Genomic DNA, 19,439 nt, shown 5'->3' with positions numbered 1-19,439 from the left:
CCTTCTATTTTAAAAACTTTCCCAGTTAAAGGAACGGCTTTAATGCCCTGCGATGGACTGGCACCTTGTCCAGGGTGTACCCCGCCTTGTGCCGATGCCCCCTGGGATAGGCTTCAGGTTCCCCTGTGACCCTGAGAGGATAAGTGTTATAGAGGATGGATGGCTGGATGGAACAGCTTTAGCTCTGATGGTTAGAAACTGCTGATGGAGACTCCATCCAAAAATGATCAACTAATGTCTCGGATCGGATCACTATATCAGTGATTACACATTTTAATTTGTTAAATAGCGGGGGTTTAAAAAAAAAAAATCTGTTTATTATTTGTCTTAGATTATGTTGCACATCCTCCCTAGAAGTCCATGTGTATGAGCTATTTTTTTTAAAAAAGAATAATAATAATTAATACCTTCTGATTGAAAAACTCAACAACACTTTGGAAGAAATATAGAAAGATATCAATTGATATCGATCTGTGTAGTTTAGAAACATTCTCATGTGGGGAATTATAACTACAACACAATTACAGCACCGTCCTAGTCGATATAGCGCAGTGGTGGCTTAGCGGGTCAGGATCTGGGTTACTGATTGGAAGGTCGGGGGTTCAAGCCCCAGCACTGCTGAGCTGCCACTGTTGGGCTCTTGAGCAACGCTTAACCCTCTCTGCTCCAGGGGTGCTGTATGACCCCAGCTTCCTGGCAGGCTGGGGTCTGCGAAGAAAAGAATTTCACTGTGCTCTAATGTATATGTGACCAATAAAGACTCATTATCCCTATATAAACTGTGAATTACAATATTTGAATTATGGCAATGTCTAAATGTGTTTATCTCTCTCTCTCTCGCTTTATCTCTCCCATCGTCTTGCAGCGCTCGAAAATAGCCGTGTATGAAAAAATGTGGTCATACATGAAATCTGCCGAGCCATCTGTTTTTGCCAAGACCACGCCGGATGGGGTGGCCCGGGTGCGAAAATCGAAGGGCAAGTTTGCCTTTCTGCTGGAGTCCACCATGAATGAATACATCGAGCAGAGGAAGCCGTGCGACACCATGAAAGTTGGAGGAAATCTCGACTCTAAAGGCTATGGTGTGGCGACCCCCAAGGGCTCAGCATTAAGGTGGGTGGAATAATATAACAATATTCTCCATGTTGTTATAGTATTCCACCTACCCTGATGTCTTGTGTTGTCATTTCTCTGCCCCTCCTTCCCTTCCCCTCTTTATTTCTTCGCCCCCTTTTTTTCCCATCCCCCCCCACAATGAACACTGATGAGGTATTGGTATAATGTTTTTTTCTTTAATGTTCTTTGACTGAAGAAGATAATGATGATTATCTGTGTGTTTTTTCTCCTTTGTGTGCTTGTGTTCTTTCTTAATAGAACCAGAAATCCAATTTAGATTGTTTGGGGCTAAGTTTAATGACCATTTCACCTTTTATGTCTCTCTTACCGTCTCTCGCTTTCCTTTTCCTTCATGCTTTGATCTCTCCCTCTTTTCTTTCTCTATCTCGTGTGCTGTCCTTCCTGACTGTTGTGTTGTCAGTTTTAATTTAACAGTCCAATGGTTTTTCAATTTAGCTTGTAAAAGCTGCACTGTCACTTGTGACGAATGTTAATTGCATGGTGTTTGTTGTTGTTACTTTTCTTCTCAATGACGAGTGTCCCCATCCCGCACACTTCAGTTCTGAACAGTGTAACCCTCCATGCCACCTTTTGATATTTAACACTTTCTTTGCTCTAAGCGTCTCTTACCTTTTCACCTCCGTGAAAATTCTTAACCAAATTGTCCTTTCGTGCTCTTTTAAATGCCCGTTCTGAATACTTGATACTATATAAATGGCACTGAAGTCTAAATAGTAGACGATCAGTATATTCAATGGCACTACTATTCTACCGTTACTACTACTATGCTATTGCCTTAGATTTCTCGAAGAACCTGTGCATTTACTTACAAGTTATGTTTTATTGTTTCAAGAAACGCTGTTAACCTGGCAGTATTAAAACTGAATGAGCAAGGCCTCTTGGACAAATTGAAAAACAAATGGTGGTACGACAAGGGAGAGTGCGGCAGCGGGGGAGGTGACTCCAAGGTCAGCCTCAATGTCACCAAAATCGGGTACCATAGTGCAGAGTAATCGGCAAGGCTGTTATTCCTGAACGGATGCCCCTTAGACATGGCACAAGCCATGCGATTCATTTGTTTTCTTTCCTTTTCCTGAAACACAGCCCTGATTCTGATTGTTCAAAACCAGATTAAACTTAGAACCCTGATTTGGCTAATGGAGGAGGAAAAGGACCAGTACGATTTTGTGCTACTGAGGAGAGCTTTTTGGAAGCAGGGACAGGACCGCGCACTCTTATTTAGAATAATGCAAATAGTTTGAAAATAGTTGAAAATATTTCAAGGCTCATTTGTTTATCATCCAACACTATAAGTGTTCAGTGTGTCCATTTATATATGTGTGTTTAAGGAACCACACAGGTGAATAAACCTGCCCAGCAGTTGGTAAAGGGAGATGGAGGATTTTGGTCTTCTTTTTCCCTCTGCTGGGCAGCATTCAAAGCAGCCCCTTGGTGAAAACTGATTGTGTTTGCACTTCGTATCTGATATCATGCACCAGTCAAAGCTTTTTAGGAGTTCTCAACGAAATGATAAAGCATTACGAAGGAAGCGTGGAGTGGACGTAAAGGTTCAACGTAGCAGCATCCCAAGTGTTTTCCAGACCCCAGGCCTAAGATAAGTTAGGCAGTAAAGGAACGTGAAAGTGTTTGAATCTCAAAATCAGTCGCATGCCCTGAGCGGATTAAAAAGACCCTCCTTCCACATCTGTAACCAACAGGCATAACTGCTGCTCCACCCTCTCTATTAGGATAAATGGGAAGGGTGTTGACATTTCCAACCTTGTAAAGTGATATAAAAAATCGTTCACAGATTCATTGAGATTTCCAAAAATCTTCACTTTTCTTACAGCGTAATGGGAAAGGTTATGTTGCCTCATAATGAATATTTACACTTTTGAATATGGAACGTGAATACGGCTTTATCCTCAGTCAGACAAGCAAAGACCTTCTTTTATTACGATTTCTTATATATTTGCCTCCTTTTTTAGGATGATTAGCCCAGGCAAAGGACCCACACAACAATATCAGTTGAGGAATAAAGTTTTGAGAATCAACTTTATTCTTGTTAAATAATTATATAGTTTATTCCTCAACCTGACAGTTTATGTCTGGTTTTCAAACATTACAGTCTGCAGTGAGAAGTTTGTCAAAGAGTCAGTAAATGTTTTCTCTTAGTCAGTCAGTGAGACAGTCAGTCAGTGAGGCAGACAGTCAGTGAAGCAGTCAGTCAGTGAGGCAGACAGTCAGTGAAGCAGTCAGTCAGTGAGGCAGACAGTCAGTGAAGCAGACAGTCGGTGAGACAGTCAGTCAGTGAGGCAGACAGTCAGTGAAGTAGTCAGTCAGTGAGGCAGACAGTCGGTGCGACAGTCAGTCGGTGAGGCAGACAGTCGGTGCGACAGTCAGTCAGTGAGGCAGACAGTCGGTGAGACAGTCAGTAAGTGAGGCAGTCAGTCAGTGAGACAGTCAGTCAGTGAGACAGTCAGTCAGTGAGACAGTCAGTCAGTGAGACATTCAGTAATTGACGCAGTCAGTCAGTGAGACAGTCAGTCAGTGAGACAGTCAGTCAGTGAGACAGTCAGTCAGTGAAGCAGTCAGTCAGTGAGACAGTCAGTCAGTGAGGCAGACAGTCAGTGAAGCAGTCAGTCAGTGAGGCAGACAGTCAGTGAGACGGTCAGTCAGTGAGGCAGACAGTCGGTGAGACAGTCAGTCTGTGAGGCAGACAGTCAGTGAAGCAGACAGTCGGTGAGGCAGACAGTCGGTGCGACAGTCAGTCGGTGAGGCAGACAGTCGGTGAGACAGTCAGTCAGTGAGGCAGACAGTCGTGAAGCAGTCAGTCGGTGAGGCAGACAGTCGGTGAGGCAGTCAGTCAGTGAGGCAGACAGTCAGTGAGACAGTCAGTCAATGAGGCAGTCAGTCAGTGAGACATTCAGTAATTGACGCAGTCAGTCAGTGAGACAGTCAGTCAGTGAGACAGTCAGTCAGTGAAGCAGTCAGTCAGTGAGACAGTCAGTCAGTCAGTGAGACAGTCAGTCAGTGAGACAGTCAGTCAGTGAGACAGTCAGTCATTCAGTGAGTGAGACAATCAGTTTGTCAGTCATTCAGTGAGTCGGTGAAACAGTCAGTCAGCCAGTCAATGAGACAGTGAGTGAGACAGTCAGTGAGATAGTCAGTCATTCAGTGTGACAATCAGTCTGTCAGTTATTCAGTCAGTGAGACAGTAAGTCAGTCAGTCAGTCAGTCAATGAGACAGTCAGTGAGACATTCAGTCATTCAGTGTGACAACCAGTCTGTTAGTCAGTCAGTGAGTGAGACAGTCAGTCTGTCAGTCATTTAGTGAGTCAGTCAGTCAGTCAATGAGACAGTCAGTGAGACACTCAGTCATTCAGTGAGACAATCAGTCTGTCATTTATTCAGAGAGTCAGTCAGTGAGTGAAAAAGTCAGTTAGTCATTCAGTGAAACAGTCAGTCAGAAAGTCAAAGAGTCAGTCATTTGTTCATTCGGTCAGTCAATAAGTCAGTCGTTTAGTTAGTTAGACACTCAGTCAGTTAGTCTGTCAATCAGATAGTCATTCAGTTAGTCAGTTATTTAGTTAGGTAGTCAGTCAGTCAGGTGGGTAGGTGGGTAGGTAGTCGGCTAATCAGTGAATCAGTGAGTGCCTTAATTAGCTAGTAAGTTGTGAGACAATTTTTATGCAGAATTAGGTATGTATTCTTTTTATATCTTCTTTTTTCATTTTGTCTGCGCATTTAATAGTCCATGGCTGTGCCTGTCATTGCTTGGGCTTTTCAGAAATTTTAGCTGTCCTGAACATGGGGCCTACACTATAAAGGAATCTCTCAGCCCCTGATAATATTTTTCTATTTTGCTTATAGCAAAAGAACTTGGGTTCTGTTACACACAGCAACACATCTCACTTTTTTTTTTTTTTTTAAACAACCAGAGAAGCCCCAGGGTGTGGAAGAACGTGACAGTTTGCATGCACTTTTCCTAATCACCTCCTCTGTTCCAGCTTTTGTTGCTCTTTTTTCCAGTCTGCAGTGATTTTGAAGCCCACATCGGCCAACACACAGTCGGTGAGCCAGCTCTAATGAGCTTGTGTTGGGAGACGACAGTGGCTCTCCTGGACCAGGCCCCAAAACCAGCTGTGAAAAAGGCAAAAAGAAAAGAACTAGAAAAAAATAAAAAAAGTTTTTTCAAGCACAAAAGAGAAAAAAGTAGAGGGGAAAAAAAAAAGCCTGTTAAGTCACCTGTAACAAAGCAACATCATGAATCCGACAGCCCCTTCTCCTCCGTGCCCCTGGCACACACTTGCCATCACTTCCTTCTGATTGGTTTTCTCACTTCAGTCACACCAAACACTTAGAGGATAATTACTCTGTTAATCAATGTCTCTCCTCAAGCCAAAAAGAAATGCGTGGGCTGGGAGCTCGCTTATCTGTGAGCTGCCACTGCAAAGGCAATGAATGTTTAAGCCACTCTTGAGCATACCTCGAGCATGCAGGACTATTTTTTTTTTTTTCTTTCCACCTCTTATAAATACAAATTTGAATTTAGCCCATAAATCCCAATCATGTCAGTCTAAGCAGTAATTATATCCTCACAGGTCAGCTGTAATACAAATTTAAACCAAGCTATTATTGCACTGTAAAATTCTTGCTAGGCCTTCTCGTTGTCATAGCTACATATTAGCCACTTTTTTCCTGCTCTTTAACTGCAGTGTGTCTATGTTTTATGCCCTATCTTCATAATACTACTAGGTTCTTTCATTTTATTTATGACTCTCCTCAGCTTGAACAAAATATTACTGGTAATTTTTGTTTGTCTGTCAGTCAGAAAAGGGTTCCTAGGTGATCAGACTTCTCAGACTGTCTGTATCATAAGTGAAAAAAATGCATTCTCCTCTGCTTCTATAGATCAGCAGGTCATATGTCCCGCAACCTGCGTGTTCTTCTCTTAACAGTGTATGCCGATTACTCAAAGCGATATGGGTAGGTCCTGGCACCTTAGCGTAGCTTCTGCTGGATAGAAGGTAATAGTCAGAAATGCCTGCCAGTGTGTGTTGTGGAGAAATGGCCAGGAGTCCTGCTTTATCGCTTTGTAAAGTATGAAAGTAGATAAGACTTGAATAACATAAAATAACATAATATAATGTTATTTATGTTATTTCCCACGTGAAGAACTCCTGTAAACCTTGCAGTATTGAAACTCAGTGAACAAGGCATCTTAGCCAAGCTGAAAAACAAATGGTGGTACGATAAGGGTGAATGTGGGACCAAGGACTCTGGAAGTAAGGTCAGTCGCTGCAGGTCTTTTGTACTGATTCCAAATTGCATTTTGACGTATTTGTTCATATGCAAAGAAAAGAAAACATTTACTTCATTTTCATTTGATATGTAAGGATATATTGAATGACTTGTGGCCATATTTAATAAATTAATCCAAGTGGCCATATTGATTAAATGAATCCTAGTTTTGCACAATTTCCCCCACATGAATATTTTTTGCCAAAGTACATAGAACATTTTCTATTACTGTATTTTTTTCCACTTGGAACACTTGTAATGCTAAATCAGGTAGTGTTATATGTGGGGGAATAAAATAAAAGTGCAAGTAAAACAGACATAAGATATATATATATATATATTATTTTTTTTTTAGTCTACCAAGTGTTATTCTTTGCTTACTTCTAACATTTGACATTCATGACACTATAACCATTATGCTGCTGTTTTTTTATTTACCAAACTTTTAATTAAAATTTTGATTTACAGTCTTAGCGTTATTACTTATTTGCATGAAATGCGTCTATTAAATTGTTTATCTTCTTGTGCTGGGAAGTAGAAAGAAATTATTTATTGTGTCAAACTTGTTTCAATCTAACTTCCTCAGACCTCGACGAGAGCCGAGGGGACTTGGTAAATTTCGCTCGAAACAATGTCACAATGAACATTTTGTTTCCGCACCACAAGAAGTTAAAGAATATAATAAACCTCTTGGTTAACCCTCTGAGATTCACTTATCTAGGTGACCTCTTAATGAATATTTAAAGCCACGTTCATCACTTCTATTTTTTTTTTTTTTTTTTTTTTTTTTAAACCAAACAAACAAACCAAAAAAAAAACAACAAAAAAAAAACAATCAATTTTAGAGGTTTTTCAGCTCATAGGGTTAAATTGCAAATGGTAAAACTCTTGTGAACAAATTTTTAATGAACAAGTTTGGGAGGTAAGCAGCAGCAGAATGGTTCAAGCCAATTCCTTAAGATCAGTATTTTGTAGAAAATATGTCAAAATATGAATTTGACTGTTAAATAAAGAACAGGAAGCTTTTAAAGGGAAATTATTAGGCACTTTTAAGAGAGGGTTTGAAGCCAGAGGTCGGACCTGTATGTAACTGACCAGCTTCCTCAAACACATGAAGAAGCCAGTGATAGGATTAGGTTAGAACTTTCCAGAACTTGAATTTTCAGAACTGATCAGTTATGCTTTCTAATGTTGCATTGACTGAATTGCTTCCTTCTGGAGAGCTACTGGTACCTACAACCATCCTAGAGGTTCTCAATCCTTCTGGTTGTTTGTAGGGAAACGTCAATTTTTAATTCTTAGCCAGTCTTAAATCCTCCATTTACGCATGTGCTCGATCTCTTGGGAGAAGCACCAATGGAGATTTTTTTTTGTTTGTTTTTTTAATCATTTCAGAATGTCTCCTTATAAATATCAGTAGTCCTGGTCATTATTGCTACTAGAAATGTATACCAAGATTAGGCTGTTTAGCTATAAGGTTAAGAGTGTTGAATATTTTTTTTGTATCAAATGTGTACCAGTGCAAATTATACTAACTGTCGTCCTCACTTCTCGTAGGACAAGACAAGTGCTCTGAGTCTAAGCAATGTAGCTGGAGTCTTCTATATTCTGGTTGGTGGTCTGGGGCTGGCCATGATGGTGGCTTTAATAGAATTCTGTTACAAGTCACGTGCTGAAGCTAAAAAGCTGAAACTTGAAAAAACCGCCCAAAACTTTAAGCCTGCCCCGCCACCCAACACTCAGAACTTTGCAACATACCGAGAAGGCTACAATGTGTATGGGACAGAGAGTGTTAAGATCTAGAGGTATGTAAGAAATCGTCGTGTTTTTTTTTTTTTCTTTAGTATTAGTGTTGTCTAATCATCACTAATGATTAGACAACTCACTAACGTCACTAATCATCTCGTCTCGTAAATCTCAGCAGAGTTTCTAATCGCCAAGCCAGTCGTATGTTTCTTTTGTTTGTTTGAAACCACTGGGTTACAAAAAACACCATTCAAATGGACACACGCAGCTAAGCTTGTGTCTACTTTCTGAAAATTTCTAAAAGGTCCAGTTGGTCAAGACTTGCAAAGATGTAAGCTGGACATAATATAATATGCAGAGAATATACAAATTGAATTGGAGAGCAATTTGAGAGAAACTGCCACGTTAATAAGATAAGATAAGATACGATAACCTTTATTGATCACACACTGGGGAAATTCCCTCGTTACAGCAGCTCAATTACACAAAAAACAGATAGGAGAGAATACACATTAAATAGGAATAGTATTGAAATAAGGTATCTGAAAATATATATACAATAGGAATAGAAAAATAAGAATTAAATTAGCAAATAATAATAATAATAATAATAATAATAATAATGGTAATATGTACTCTACGGACACCTCAATGTATATGTATAATTTGAATATGTGCAGATGTGTAACACCTTGTTTATGTACATGAGTGGATAAATGGATTATTAATAGAGGGCTGAACAACAAATAATAATAATGTGTGGGTTGCTGATGCAAAAAAACTGTTAGCAGTGCTACATTATGTTGTTGTTGCATTAAAGAGAACTGACTGCTGTGGGGATGCTAATATATTTGTAATGTGAGTATTACAGTGCCTTGCGTAAGTATTCCCTCCCCTTTGAGGCTTTTTCACATTTTAAATGGTTACAACCAGGGGTGTAACCTGTTCTGGTCAGAACCGGATGATTAACAGTCCAGCTAACGCCCCTGGTTACAACCTGGAATTAAAATGGGCTTAACTGGGATTTTACCATTTGATTTACATAATGTCTTCAAAATATGTTTTATGATGACACAAAGGTTAATTTAAAAAACAAAAGCAAAAACAAAGCATCTGTTGGTTGCATAAGCATTCACCTCCTGGGTAAATACTTGGTAGAACCATCTTCGGCTGCAAGAATGCTGGGATGTGTCTCGATCAGCTTTCCTTCTTCTTGGGAAGACTGTTCAAGTTCTATCAGACTGAATGGAGCATATTGGTGTTTTCAAGCCTGAATGTGATCTGGGTTTAGACTGAAGCACTCGAATACATTCAGGTTCTTGGTTTTGAACCACCCCAGAGTAGCTCCGGGAGTACAGTATGCTTAGGGTCGTTATCCTGTCGTCAGGTGAAGAGTTTCCCCAGTATCTGCTGTTGAAATGCATCGACTGACCATGATGCTATCACCACCGTGTTTCACTCTGGGGATGGTGAATGCAAGGTGATGAGCAGTGCTGGGTTTCCAGCACATGTGCCAATGCTAAAAAGTTCAAAAAGTTTTTCTACATGCTTGCTGAGTCTCCGGCATATGATTTAATATGGCCTTGTTTAATAATGGCTTTCCTATTGATCTCCTTCCATAAAGCCCAGATTTGTGCATTGTCCTGTCTATGGAATAGCTGTGAATAGCTTCTCCTATCTGAGCTGTGGATCTCTCCAGAGCCTTCAGAGTGACCTTTGGCCTCTTAGTTGCTTCTCCGACGAATGCCCTACTGTCCCAATCACTCTATGGGTTGGTTGTTTCGGATATTTTTACATAACCGCACTCCGATTGATCATTTTCTAGAATTCGTCACGGACTTGTTTTGACAGCTCACCGGTCTTCCCGATGCCGTTTCCAGAAATTTACATTGGGATTATGAGACACAAGTGGACCCCGTTAATTCAGGGGATTCACGCTCGACTAATTATTTGACTCCTGCTCCCAACAGATTGCATCAGGGGTTCATAGCAATGGGAGTGAATACTTATGCAATCACAATTTTGAATTTTTTTTTTTTTTTTTTAACAAATTGCACTGTTTTCTCTCTGCTTCAATATTATAAACTGTTTTGTGTAGATTCATGACATATAATCCCAATTTAATCTATGACCTGACCTCAACCACAAGCAGAATGCTGACTGCATGCCAGGCCTCATCAGCCAAAATCAGTGCCGGATCTCATTAATGCTCTTCCGGCTGAATCAGCACAAATCCCCACGGCTACGCTCCAAAATCTCGTGAAAAGCCTTCTCGCAGTGGCGTGGAGGTTATTATAACAGCAAAGGGGGCTGAATCTGGAAGGGGATGTACAACAAGAACATATGGGTGTGATTGGCCAGGTGTCCACATACATTTGGCCATCTAGTGTAAATTTGAAAAAAAAAAAAAATTAATTATATACTAAATAATACTGCTAGGTATAAACAACAACTGACACAAATTATGCCAAAACATAATAAGTGTCATTTTATTATTTTTTTAAATTTTATTTAATATTTTGAGAGTTATAAATAATAATACGCCCCCTTTAGATCCACAGATAATTATTAATAATGAACAGATATTAACACGGGTATATATTAACCTTAAAGGACCGCCGTTAAACCACCCATTATTAACAAATCATTCAGACGTTCAAACTAATAAAAAGTAAATAAAAATATCTTTTGTTAGTATTAAGAAGAGAAGAGTTTTGCTTAAATCTTTCATATATGCTTTGTATCTGTTTCCATAGCAGACGCAGGCCCTGCGAACGTCTGTGTCAGCATTGATGATTGTGACAAGAAACCCTTAAAAAAAAAAAAAAGAAGAAGAAGAAGAAGAAAAAAAAAAAGCGATGGCTGGATCTTTAAGAGGTCTCATCCTCTTTCCCCTTCCTACTCCATCCACATTTATCATCTGAGAGAAAGACAGGAGTGGACTTTATTCTTTGGAAAGAACCTGGACGTTTCCTTCAGTGCCTTATGGAACATTCAGAGAATCACTCGAATGTAAGCTCATCATGGTGACATCCCATTGCTCCGATAACACGTGAAACACATGAAGGAATGATGCCATTGCCATCCGTGAATGAACTCTTGAACTGCATAACTCCATGGAAACTGAGAAACAAAGCCATCACTTGTGATCTGAGCACATTCAGAAGAGCCAGACTGAAAACTGTGTTGGTATTGGTATGCTGCTGGACTTGGTTATCGATCGAATCTTAACAACGACAACAAAAATAAATGGAAAAAAAAAAAAAAAAAACCTAAGAAAAAAAAAAAAAACCAACCAAACAAAAAAATGCTTGTACTTCATCAACTGTAAATTTGCTTTCACAATCACAGTAACTGATAAAAGCATTAATTTATCAAATTTTCAAATCTTTCTAATAGAAATCACTTAACGTGAGAGACTGAGATTATATGCTGTTACTTAAGTAGTGTCATTGTTAATTAGTTTTATTGGGGGGTTTTTTTGTTTGTTTGTTTGTTTGTTTTTGTTTGTTTTTTTTTAATTTCATGCTGCTGATTTGTCAAATATTAAAGAAACTCTTACGAATCAGACCCCCAGAGAAGCAAGTTACATGAGACACCTTTAAGGCTTTCAGTAACTGAAAATAAATGCATATTGTGTCAGATCAATATGACCGAAAACATACAATGAAAAACAAAAAGAGAAGAAAATTTGCAGACAATGTCCAATGCGATCACTTGCATTCTACACAACCTCCCAAAAAACAAACAAAAAAAAAAGACTGCAGTATTTGAATTCATTTCCATGGATTTCTTTTTATAAACTGTTCTATTGTACAAGAAACCGAAGCTCCAACACAGAAAATGGATCATCTACATGTAGATACACTGCAATCCGTAGAGAGAGAGAGAGAGAGAGAGAGAGAGAGAGAGAGAGAGAGAGAGAGAGAGAGGGGAAGAAAGAAAGAAAAGATTTAAAAAATAAATAAATAAATAAATAAATAAATAAATAAATAATAATTTAAAAAAAAAAAAAAAAAAAAGGATATGGCTTTTAAAATGTAGTATTTGAGTACCTTACAATTTTCTCAATATACTAAACGTTTCAACCAAGCTTTTGGGTTTTAGTTTCATTTTACAACGGTTTTAGTGTTGGATGACCTACTTAGTAAAATAGCGTTAATGACGACATTTAAAAATAGATTTATAAATGGTGTTAACAGGGGTAATCTTAAAAGCTTAGCACATTTACATTTTCGCTGTTAGACTTTCTGTTTACTATAAGAAAAAAACTGTGATTTCATAGGATTTAGGAACGCGAACAATCCTGAATCCACGGAGAGAGACGTTTTATATAGAAAAGAAGCTTTCAAAGAGTTTCAAAAGGAACTAAACTACTACGAAGAAATGTACATTTGTTAAAAACAGACTTTCTAGCCGCCTGCAGGATTCACAGTGGACTCCAATTCCTACCCCTTCTTTTTTCTTTCGTTCTTTCTTCTTTTTTTTTTTTCTTTTTTTTTTTTTTTTTTTTAAATATCTGCATGTGAAAAATTTGTGATTGCCTATTAAGCCCTGAAACTTACATCTTAGAAAGGTCAAGAGGAGCAAGACAATTTTGTATTTGACATTTTACCCTTTCTTCCTTTCCTGTTTTTGCACCTCAAACCCAGAGAACCTTAGCAGGCATCCTAGTGACGAAAAAAAGAAAGAAATGCATGCATGGGTCTAATTTACTGAAACCTCTTTAGTGAGGCCTTGTACAAAGTATTTTATTATATTTTGTAAATAAAACCCATATATAAAAAAAAAATTCTGTTGGGTTTTGTTTTTTTGACTGTTTGGATGATTAGCGTGTGAGTTAAAATGTCAGTGCTACTACCTTTTTTTGTATTTTAGCAAAGCTACCTGTCATTTACTGACAACTGCTAATTATTGAAATCAAGTAGTGTAAATGGATGAAAAGAAAAAGGGAGAAACAAAACAAACAAACAAAAAAAAGAGTTAAAAGCTATGCTCAAGCTTCTCCTGAGCTCAGCTGCCCTGTCAGTAGACACTCTCCAATAACAAGTATCGTAACTACAATATTTCCATTTTTAATCATCTATTAGGCCCTGTGATGGGTTGTAAATTGTTCTCAGAAAAACATCGTCTGAGTGTGATTATTAGACAGGCAGCGAAAAGAAGAATGTGTGATGGCTGTAAATTGCTCAGCATTTCATATTTAACCAACATCCAGGAAGAAGTATGCTCTGGCTGTTGAACAGAAATGTCAAAACAAATGACATATAATACGAAATGTCAGTGTTAAAACTGATGTACAGTGGTGCTTGAAAGTTTGTAGGATTTTACATTTACATTTATTCATTTAGCGGACGCTTTTATCCAAAGCGACTTACGAATGAGGAAATACAAGCAAAGCGATATATCAAGCGCAGAACAGTAAACGACCCTGTGTAGGATACATGCTACAGAAAAGGGAGGGAGGGATGGAGGAGGGATGATGGATGATGGAGGAAGGGAGGGAGGGAGGGATGGATGGAGGGATGGATGGATGATGGAAGGATGGATGGTTGGAGGGAGGGAGGGAGGGATGGATGATGGATGGAGGGAGAGATCTATGATGGAGGGATGGATGATGGAGGGATGGATGGAGGGAAAGATCTATGATGGAAGGAGGGAGGGATGGAGGGAAGGATCAAGGGAGGGAGAGATCTATGAAGGAGGGAGGGAGGGATGGATGATGGATGGATGGAGGGAGGGATGGATGGAGGGAGGAATGGATGATGGATGGATGGATGGATGGATGGAGGGAGGGAGGAAGGGATGGATGATGGAGGGATGGATGGATGATGGATGGATGGAGGGAGGGAGGGATGATGGATGGAGGGAGGGAGGGATGATGGATGGAGGGATGGATGGAGGGAGGGAGGGATGGATGATGGATGGATGGAGGGAGGGATGGATGATGGATGGAGGGATGGATGATGGATGGATGATGGATGGATGGATGGATGATGGATGGATAGATGGATGGATGGAGGGAGGGAGGGATGGATGATGGATGGATGGATGGATGGATGATGGATGGATGGATGGATGATGGATGGATAGATGGATGGATGGAGGGAGGGAGGGATGGATGATGGGTGGAGGGATGGATGGATGGAGGGAGGGATGGATGATGGATGGATGGAGGGAGGGATGATGGATGGAGGGATGGATGGAAGGATGGAGGGAGGGATGATGGATGGATGGAGGGAGGGATGATGGATGGAGGGATGGATGGAAGGAGGGAGGGAGGGATGATGGATGGATGGATGATGGAGGGAGGGAGGGAGGGAGGGATGGATGATGGATGGATGGAGGGAGGGAGGGAGGGATGGATGATGGATGGATGATGGCTGGATGGAGAGAGGGATGACCGATAAGTGTTTTCTTTTTTTTCCTGATCTGAATCATAATATGGATAATAAGAATTTTCTGAATGTACTCGACTAACTCCAGCCTTTGTCTCAGACGTTCATACGTTTTTAGAGAGCTGCAAAATACTTTAAAACGCTGTTGAATAGACCCTTCATGATTTACTGGCTAAACTGATCCTACCAAACCCCATGACTGTAGCAAACTTACTTCCTGAACACTTTCTGTGAAGGCTTTTTCGCAGATACATTCTTATTTGGTCTCAGATTGACTGTGATCTTGTTGGTCTAGTTTCATTGTGGAAGAACAGAAACACGCTCGGTATTGAATCCTTCCCACACAGAAACAGTCGAACACAATCATAATTCACTTTTCTTTTTTTTTTTAATATTCAAAGCCCGTCTCGGTCCAAGACGACGTTCAAGGGCTCCGCTACTAGAAGATGTTTCACGACAGGAGACGTTTTTACTTAAACCTGGAGAATTGATCAAGTTATTGACAAACCTTGTACCGCTAACCATCAGTTTTAAAAATCACACTCTCTCTCTCTCTCTCTCTTTCTCATGGGGCAAGATTACACAAAACATTTACCCCCTTGAAAATATTTAAGATATGGTAAGGAATAAAAAAAACTTTGAGACATGCTGTTACAGGATAATAATGTTGGTGTGGCGTGATGCTATTACAACCCAGAAGTTCATTCATTTCCAATAATATTACATCGCAAAGTGTTTTATGCCTCTTATAATACAGCAAGTTGCCAATTATTACAGTATTATATTCATTAAAGAAGGTCAAAAATCTTTAAAAACCTATTAATTAAAGGGCTATGAATAAAACACCTATAAGACCCTCAATCTGAATCTCAAGACATGTACTCCAGCCCTCCTTTTCTCACAGCTCCATCTACAGAGGCCTCGGAAAGTATTCAGACCCCGTCAGGGTTTACACACTTCACTGTGTTATAGATTTCATTTAAAAAACGGATTAAATGTACTCCTTGGGCCATCAATCTCTACCCAATAATCCAGTGGGTTTTTTGTTGTTGTTGTTTTTTGTTTGTTTTAGAAAAGTCTGCAAATTTATTAAAAAGCAAAAAGTGAAATCTCTATCATTTAGAGAAGTATTCGGACCCTCGACTAAGGCACTCCGACTCCACAAACTCGGGTGCGTCCTGTTTGCTTTAATTACTGATTTCATTTCATTTAATCTCTACTTGACTGGAGTCCATCTCTGGCAAATTCAATCGATTGGACATGATTTAGAAAGGCGCACACCTAAGTGCATAAGGTCCCACAATTCACAGAGCATGTCAGGCCATAAACCAAGACGTGTTCTGAAGACAAGGTGTTCCCAGTAGAACCGTAATCAAATTGTGGTTGGGAACCTGGAAGAGAACTAGATCTGGGCAAAACCATTGCTAAAGCATTATATGTTCCCAGGAGTGAAGATCCTTGTGAAATGAAAGAAACCTGTACGCAGGTTAGAAGGGTTTTGGTCAAAGCGGTGACCCAGAACCCAACGGCCACTATGACAGAACTCGAGAAGTCCTCCAGAGATGGGAAAACCTGTTGGACAAACATCTTAGAAACACTCCATAAATCAGGCCTTTATGGTAGAGCGGCTAGACCGAAGCGACTCCCGAGTCAGACGCACATGGCAGGCACTTAAAGGACTCTGAGAACATGACGAAAAAGGCTGATTGATTGATGAGACAAAAAAACAGGTACCGCTCAGCAACACTAGCTCTATAGTGAAACACGATGGGGGTAGAATCATGCTCTGGAGGCGTTTTACGTGAGGGAAGGATTAATGGAGCCAAATGTGCAGAGCTCCAGAGTGCACATGAACTCAGACTGGTGTGAAGGCCACCTTTCAGCACGACAACATCCCGCAGCATACAACCGAGAGTCAGGCAGGGCCGGTATTTATTTTTAATGGCTGAAACTTCGGTGTCTGACAGTTATAGGTTATAGTATCCTGATACTCAGCAGTCTCAGTGAATAGGGCTTAATAAAGAAGTTGCTTGAGAGATGCACGGTTGAGCTTTATCTCTAAGATCGTGCTGAAATCAAGGTTTCTTTCAGCTACGAAGGCATGAGTTTGCTTAAACATCTCTGATTACGGAGGAGCTTCGGTTTTCTTTTGAAGGCTTTGACTCATTCATGCTGCATTAGACATTGTGTCATCGCATCCTGCATTTGCTTTAAACCAGATAGTTGGGTAGATTGAGTCTCATCTCTCGGGTTCAGGGGGGCGCTCGCCTGCAAGAAAATCGCAGCGCTTGTTCTTCAGAATAAAGTGTCATATGAGCATCTGTAACCATATATAACCATAAAACAAACCAATGCTATAGTCGTATTCTGGAAAACCGCCAAAAACGATCGTCAAAGTAGGTTTTTCTGTATGTAATATATTTTGACCCCTCGACTAATGTATAAAACCCCGCCTTGTGCCCGATGCTCCCTGGGATAGGCTCCAGGTTTTCCCGTGACCCTGAAAAGGTTAAGCGGTATAGAAGATGGATGGATGGATGGAATCTTCTGAATTCTTCATATCTCTGGGGAAAAAAAAAAAGCCATCCAATCTCCCAAAACCATGTGGAGTAACGTCCAATGACACCAAAGGTGAATTTTTTGGCCGTAATACCAAAAGATATCACCAAAAGAACACCATACCCATGGGGAAGCATGGTGGTGGCAGCATCGTACTTCAGGGCTGCTTTTCTTCAGCTGGAACTGGGGCTTTAATCAGGATGGAGCGAATAATGAATAGCTCCAAATACCAATCGATTTTGACCCCAAAAAACCTTAAGTCTTCTGCTAAAACACTTAAGACGAAAAGGAATTTCACTTTTCACAATGACAACGACCCGACGCAAACCGCCAGATCAACAAAGGAACGGCTTCACCAAAACAAGATCACGGAGTCCAGACCTAAACCCGATCAAAAATCTGCGTAGTGACCTGAAGACGGCTCTGCGCAGGAGACGCCCGGCCGATCCGACAGAGTTAGAACGCCTTTACAAGGAAGACTGGCAAATTATCGTCAATATCGTTCAATACGTGATCGACTCTAACCCAAAAAGACTAGTCAAAGTTACTCCAAAGTAAGCATTAGTTTAGGGGTGTGCACACTTATGCAACCAGGTTATTGCACTCCCCCCCCACCCCCAACATATTAAAAAACGATTCTTATCGTTGTTGACTTTCATTTCTAAGTTAGAATCTCACAATAAAGGTAAAAAAAAAAAGGTTCTGACATGATTTATCTTGGTTTCATTTTTCACATAAACCCTGCCATTTTAACAGGGGTGTGTAAACTTTTTATATCCACCGTACACGCTGCAGCGAAACGGACAAATGCCTGTTCAGTTCGGCTTGTAATCAGATACCAGCTGTCGAAATGTCCACAAGTTGGAACAGAACCCTTTTTTTTAAATTTATATATATATATATTTGTTCCCCCAAATTTTCCACCAGTTTATTCACCTGCCAAATCAGACCCACCACCAGCTTTCCCCTATCACATGACCGCCCCCGACCGTGAAGGGTGAAGGCTAATATGCGGTTTCTTCGAGACACATGAATCCAGCCAACCTCCTCTTTTTGAATTGCTACTCACGTTGCGTCACAGGGCAGCATAACACACTCAGAGGAAAACGCTATCCCTCCCACACTGAGAACACAGCCAATTTTGCTCCTTTGGCTCCCAGCCATGGATAGCTGTGGCAATAGAGGGACACTAGGGGAATGCTTTTCTTCTGTGCCACTCAGGAGGCCTAGTTTAAGAAAGAAAAAAAAACAGTTTTTGCAACAACTTTACTTGTGATATGTGCAAAAAAAAATATTTCATTCAGGAAAGCCTGTAGTGTTCAGTAATATACTAGATAAATTTGTGAAGGATGTTCCCAGGCCTCCATCCATACATCCATTTTCTGTACCGCTAATCCACACAGGGTCACGGAGAGCTCGGAGAATATCCCAGGAGACCCGGGGCACGAGATGAGGGGCACCCTGGATGGGTGGCCAATCGCACAAACACTCACACACTAACGATCATTTGGAAATGCCGATCAGCGTACAATGCATGTCTTTGGACTGGAGAGGAAACTGGAGTACCCGGAGGAAACCCCCCCCCGAAGCACGAGGAGAACATGCACGCACAGAGCGGAGGTGGGAATAGAACCCCCCAACCCTGGAGGTGGGAGACAAACAAGCTAAGCCCTAAGCCATTGTTTCATACTGGCTTTTACACTAGTAGTTGTTTCGACTCTTTAAAATGAAAGTAGGAACCATTCTAAACACCTTTATCATGGAAAATATCTGGACATGGAAATGATTATGATGATTCAATGGACATGCAAATTAGTACATTAGGAGCTTATCTGGATCCTTAGAGCAACTCTGTCCTGGAAGCACGGGCGGGTAATGAGAATAACGGCGTGAATCACACAACCGCGGCTTTGTTGGTGACTGTACAGATTTATGCTGTTTACGCTTCGGTACAGGACCGAGGAGATAAGCGCAGTGCGACTGTCATCACGTCACTTAAACGTCAGACTTCCTAACAGGAGATGGATGAACCGCTTTGATATCTATGACTTACTTTGTAACATTTATTCCTTAAACCGAGCAAGAGTCATCACCGCAATCTGGCAAGAAAAGACGAGGTACTTTATCATCGTAGCATTGACTGGTATGTCTTCCCCCCCCCATCAGGCACGAGGAGAACGACCAAAGGATAAATCTAACGTGACACATTTCTTCCAAATATAACCCTTTTACTAGGATCACTCGCAGCTATTTATATGAAACACGTCAGGGACAAGCGTAATGCATCTTAACTGATGATAAACTGCTGACCGTTCT

At 40.5% G+C, this 19,439-nt stretch overlaps 1 protein-coding gene across 1 annotated transcript in view; it reads left to right on the top strand.

Annotated features, from left to right (window-relative positions):
- LOC128611084 (glutamate receptor 3) overlaps positions 1-10,997 on the top strand; it is a 51,194-nt gene extending 40,197 nt beyond the window's left edge. The window contains exons 10-13 of the mRNA XM_053630338.1: positions 866-1,113; positions 6,295-6,409; positions 7,978-8,225; positions 10,923-10,997. Of these exons, the coding sequence (XP_053486313.1) occupies positions 866-1,113; positions 6,295-6,409; positions 7,978-8,223 (609 nt within the window). The 3' untranslated portion in view covers positions 8,224-8,225; positions 10,923-10,997. The remainder of the gene's footprint in view (positions 1-865; positions 1,114-6,294; positions 6,410-7,977; positions 8,226-10,922) is intronic.
- The last annotated feature ends 8,442 nt before the right edge of the window (positions 10,998-19,439 follow it).

The sequence above is a fragment of the Ictalurus furcatus genome, chromosome 8, assembly GCF_023375685.1.
Source record: "Ictalurus furcatus strain D&B chromosome 8, Billie_1.0, whole genome shotgun sequence".
Lineage (NCBI taxonomy): Eukaryota > Metazoa > Chordata > Actinopteri > Siluriformes > Ictaluridae > Ictalurus > Ictalurus furcatus.
The sequence above is the reverse complement of the archived record's forward strand: the minus strand, read 5'-3'. Positions and strand labels throughout refer to the sequence as shown.